Genomic DNA, 5000 nt, shown 5'->3' with positions numbered 1-5000 from the left:
GTGTGAGGGTGCTGTGGACTTGACATGCAGCGGATACTTTTGTAATTTCGCAGTAAATATGAGGTTGCTGCAGCTGTACTGTGTTGTTTATTATTCTATTTCTTAAGCTATATAAGATGGCAGTGTCCATTTCCTTCTATCTTTTTTGCATTGCTCTCAGTAACATTTAACCAATAATACAAAAAAATTAAACTGTACGCCATTCTGAAGTGAGCCCAAGGTCGCTTTTCTGGGTAATAGGTTAGCACGAAACGATTCCACAAACTCCACACTTTGCATCAACCTAGAGGTCGTCAACCTTCTCCCACGGATAATTGGCAATGCAAATCTTGCATGAATTCTCAAGGATGACGACAAGCTCTATCTTACCAGAGACACATTCAACTTTGCTAAAGCACGAAACGGCATGAGACAAAGAATGAGAGAATAAGGCAATGACACAGAGAGACAAAGAGAGAAAGGGGTAAAGTGTATGAGCAAAGTATTTCATGGCTTTACATCATATCATACCAATAACTACCATCATACAAGCTATTCATCAAACACTACATAACTACCCAATTCACAAAGCTACTTACTCTAATAAATACCAATTCACAAAACTACTTACTCTAATAAATGCCAATTCACAAAACTACTTACACTAATAAACACTAATTCACACAACTACTTACGCTAATAAATCCCAAATCCAAAACGTAATTAGAGCAATTCCACTTACATATTCATTCAACCTTAGACTGAATAATACTAAAATACTATTTGTTATAATACTTAAAAGCTGATAATGCAAACAATAGACTATTGTTACTGCTTAACTCTGAAGATAATGACATAAAACATTATAAACTGAAACCAATCACATTAAAAAAAAAGTATACATATATAACAAAGAAATTTCCCGAAATACATTAATGAACAAAACAAATCACGGACGCTAATTAACCAAAATATAACATGCATCATCTAAAAACATCGAATAAACTTACAAATCATCAAAAAACAATTAAAAAATCAAGTTAATTACACTCAAAAAGAAAGCTTAGCATGAGGCTCCCTCCGTCAGCATACCCGAGTCCTCTCCAATGGCGTTATATTTCCTCCCCTTCCATAATATTCTAATTCATTCGTACGTATACTGTTGTAATTTCCTGCACAGCTTCCAAAGTTCAGTCTGACGATAAGGGATTATACTGTCAATCGGCGTAGGTGGAGTATTGATAATGAAGATAAGGCCTTTTCTTTACGTCAGGTGGTAATCGCGTGACAGAGAGAGAGAGAGTGAGAGAGAGAGGAGAGAGATAGGGAGGGAGGGAGAGAGAGAGAGAGATAGGGAGGGAGGGAGAGAGAGAGAGAGATATAGGGAGGGAGGGAGAGAGAGAGAGAGAGGGAGGGAGAGGGAGAGAGAGAGAGAGATAAAGAGAGAGAGAGAGAGAGAGAGAGAGAGAGAGAGAGAGAGAGAGAGAGAGAGAGAGAGAGAGAGAGAGAGAGAGAGAGAGAGAGAGAGAGAGAGAGAGAGAGAGAGAGAGAGCGCGAGAGAGATACACCCTCCTTACACTCTGCGCATGCCCAGAGTATACCCGGGGATGGGGATTCCTGGGTATATCACTGGGGAATTTGGGTGTTTGTGTATGTCAGGGTTGGAAATATGAGTTGTTTTTGTGTGTGTTGGTGTACTTTATTTGTTCTTGTTTGATTATTCTATATTGTGTTTTATTTTGCTATATTATACTATGTTATATTATATTATACTCTATTATCTTTTTGACGTTATTGTTATAGTTTGAATATTCTATATTATATGTAACATTTTTTTTTTTACTTCATTACATGGATATATTTTCTGCGTGTGGGTTGAGTATATCGGTATATTTTCGCTATTGTTTTTTTTGTAGTTTGAAAATGTGTGTTTTTGATATGGGTCTTGTTTACTTCGTTTTCTTATTCTGTTATTTTGTATTATATTGTACTCCCTTTCTCAGGTATATTCTGCGCATGCCCAGAGTATACCCGAGGTTAGAGCTTCCAGTTAGGGGTTATATTTTCCTTTATTGTGAAGGAAAGAAAGGTTGTAAGTGTATTTAACAAAAACGACAAGGGTACAGAAATATACCCCTTGTATATATGGGTAATTCTGACAATGGAATGATCAAGACAACGCGAGAAAAAAATACAAGTAATTAAATAATGTGCCTCCAAATATCATAACATTGCGTGCGAATGTGTGTAATCTAAATTAGAGGACATATTTTGTTATATCTACAGTATCATGCATTGTTTTATGTTACGAAATATAACTAAGAAGATATTTTGGACACCTGTGATTTACTTGTTGTACAAGTAATTGCCATTGCTTATTGCAAAGGGAAGACCTAAATCATCACGTGACCGGAATCGAACACAGCGAACATTAAATCTTATTTGGATGTCGTTCTTATAAAAGAATTAAAATAAATATGTAGTTTCAGATCTTAAAGGGTCAATATGGAGATGTGGGTTAACTGTGATAAACATGAATAGAAAAAAGTGACACGTTTCAGTTCAACGTATATGTCATAGTTACCCATAAAAAGGAGAAAGTTCTTTCATTTTCTGTAACTAAATTCAAAGAAAACTATCCTATATTTAGGTTATACTTCATTTAAAGATTTAAGGCCAGTTTGCTTGTGTTTATGCATATACACATAAATGAATGCGTACTTATCACTCGATGTATATCTGTTTATCATAAGATTAGATGGATAATAACATATCTATCAGACATATAGACAGATATTCTTGCTCTCTCTCTCTCTCTCTCTCTCTCTCTCTCTCTCTCTCTCTCTCTCTCTCTCTCTCTCTCTCTCTCTCTCTCTCTCTCTCTCTCTCTCTCTCTCTCACACACACACACACACACACACACACACACACACACACACACACACACACACACACACACACACACACACACACACACACACACACACACTCCATCCTGTCTCTTTCTCTTTCCCAAATAAACCAGATATCACATTCATTAGGGCATTTGAGCTTCCTTCACTGTTGCACCAGCGTGTCTGCTTCGTCTAGTAACACATTATACACCTCTAGTAATACATTATACACTAAATACAGGAAGTTGTCTCAGCAGATTTTTTGTTCTCTGGCAATATACAAAGAGAGGATCTTATTGCCAGAGATCACCTACATTATTTGTTGTCTAGAGATACAAAAGTATTCCTAGTTCCCGCACTGGCTTTCAGTTGTGGTTAATAACTTCATTACAGGTGCCTTTTGGGTTGGCTGGGTTGTTCTGTCTTCGGCTTAGCTCTCATAACTCTAATTTTGCGTGTTTCCTTGATTATATCATGTTTCGGAAATTGTAGATTTGTTCACTAGAGTATGATAATTAGGGAATGAAACGATGAGTATATAATGCACACATTATTCTTTCACAAGCAGGTACAATTCTATATGTAAATAAATAAATAGATAAACACATATATATGTATTTCTCTGTGTGTATATATATATATATATATATATATATATATGTATGTATATATATATAATATATATATATATATATATATATATATGTGATATATACATACACATATGCACACAAACATATATGCACTTATTTATGCAACACAAACAAAGATGTTTCGTCCTCCGAAAGAGAGAGCTTCACAGACGCTCAGCCTTTGTTGCGAGAGAGGCAGATTAAATGCCAAGCTGCACTCGAGGGCATTATATGTATATGAAGGAATAGTGACATGCATTAAGGCCTAAACATTTATTTCCTATGTAGATATTTCAATTACTATTCCCGGACTTCGGTTATGAGAATATCCTCTAAGGATATATTGCTATATTACTATACCATTATGTCCAAATTAAAAATGCCGATAGGCATGGTATTCGAGAGAATAAGTAGTATGTAATAACTGACTTTAATTAAATAAATAACCTAAAACCCAGTTCCTTCCAAATATAAGGTCGTCATACAGGAATACCAATAAACGGACCGCAGATTTCGATCCAACTGTCCGAAGCTAAATTTCCAAAATCCTGTTTCGGATACAAGAATCAAAACTGGTTGTTTACAAATTGGCAATGCCGAATGGTGGTGAATTAATTATGTTCGTGAACGGAACTGTACTTTAGTCATTGACTGCTGAGGTCTTGAGTGTTTACAACCATACACACATGTTAATTTATATCAATTTATTGTCATATTCATTAGAAGAGACGGTGCTTGGTACTATTCAAAATGCATACGTGTATGTCTTCTAGAATTCCGAGGAAATGTCCTCAATGAAATTGTACGGGACATACTGCATTTTAAATAGATAAATGTATATAAACATAGATAGATAAATAAATATATATATATATATATAAATATATAGGTAGATAAATATTTATATAGGTAGATGGATGGGTAGAGAGATAGATAGACGGATAGATAGATATATGTAGATGTAGACAGATATAGACGGAAAGATAAGTAATTATATCACTGATATATATATATATATATATATATATATATATACACACATAATGTCCGTGGCTTGGTCCAGGTATATAAAATCCCACTTCTCAAAATATATAAAGGTTTTAAAAAAATCTGTATATGTGTAAAAGGTTTCTTTAGAAGGAAAATTGTAAGCATCTCCTTTCTCTTTATACGAATGCCCTGAGGTATTTATCGAGCTGCTGTGCTTGGGCAAGGAAAGGGGGCGTGTCTTTCCTTCAACACCTGGCATGGGACACGGTGCTCTCCTGTATACTCGTGAGTCACTAATAAGACCATATTTACATTATGTGGAGGAACGAATAGGACAGTGTTATCCTTAACTCATATCTACAATCTCTTTCCAGCCTTTGTGCACAAAATAATTTCCCCTAACAAGTGAAGAGGAAGTGGCAGGCTTTCATCCTGAACCGTCACTAAAGCAATACAAGGACGAACAGAAACTAAAATAAGAAAATCAATATTTTTGTGTGAAATA

The 5000-nt window shown here is 35.2% G+C and overlaps 1 protein-coding gene across 1 annotated transcript in view; it reads right to left on the bottom strand.

The window, feature by feature from the left end:
• LOC125031023 (heparan-alpha-glucosaminide N-acetyltransferase-like) overlaps positions 1-1336 on the bottom strand; it is a 9597-nt gene extending 8261 nt beyond the window's left edge. The window contains exon 1 of the mRNA XM_047621443.1: positions 1028-1336. Coding sequence (XP_047477399.1) covers positions 1028-1049 — 22 coding nt within the window. The 5' untranslated portion in view covers positions 1050-1336. The remainder of the gene's footprint in view (positions 1-1027) is intronic.
• Positions 1337-5000: the final 3664 nt, after the last annotated feature.

Source organism: Penaeus chinensis, chromosome 12, assembly GCF_019202785.1.
Source record: "Penaeus chinensis breed Huanghai No. 1 chromosome 12, ASM1920278v2, whole genome shotgun sequence".
NCBI lineage: Eukaryota > Metazoa > Arthropoda > Malacostraca > Decapoda > Penaeidae > Penaeus > Penaeus chinensis.
The sequence above is the reverse complement of the archived record's forward strand: the minus strand, read 5'-3'. Positions and strand labels throughout refer to the sequence as shown.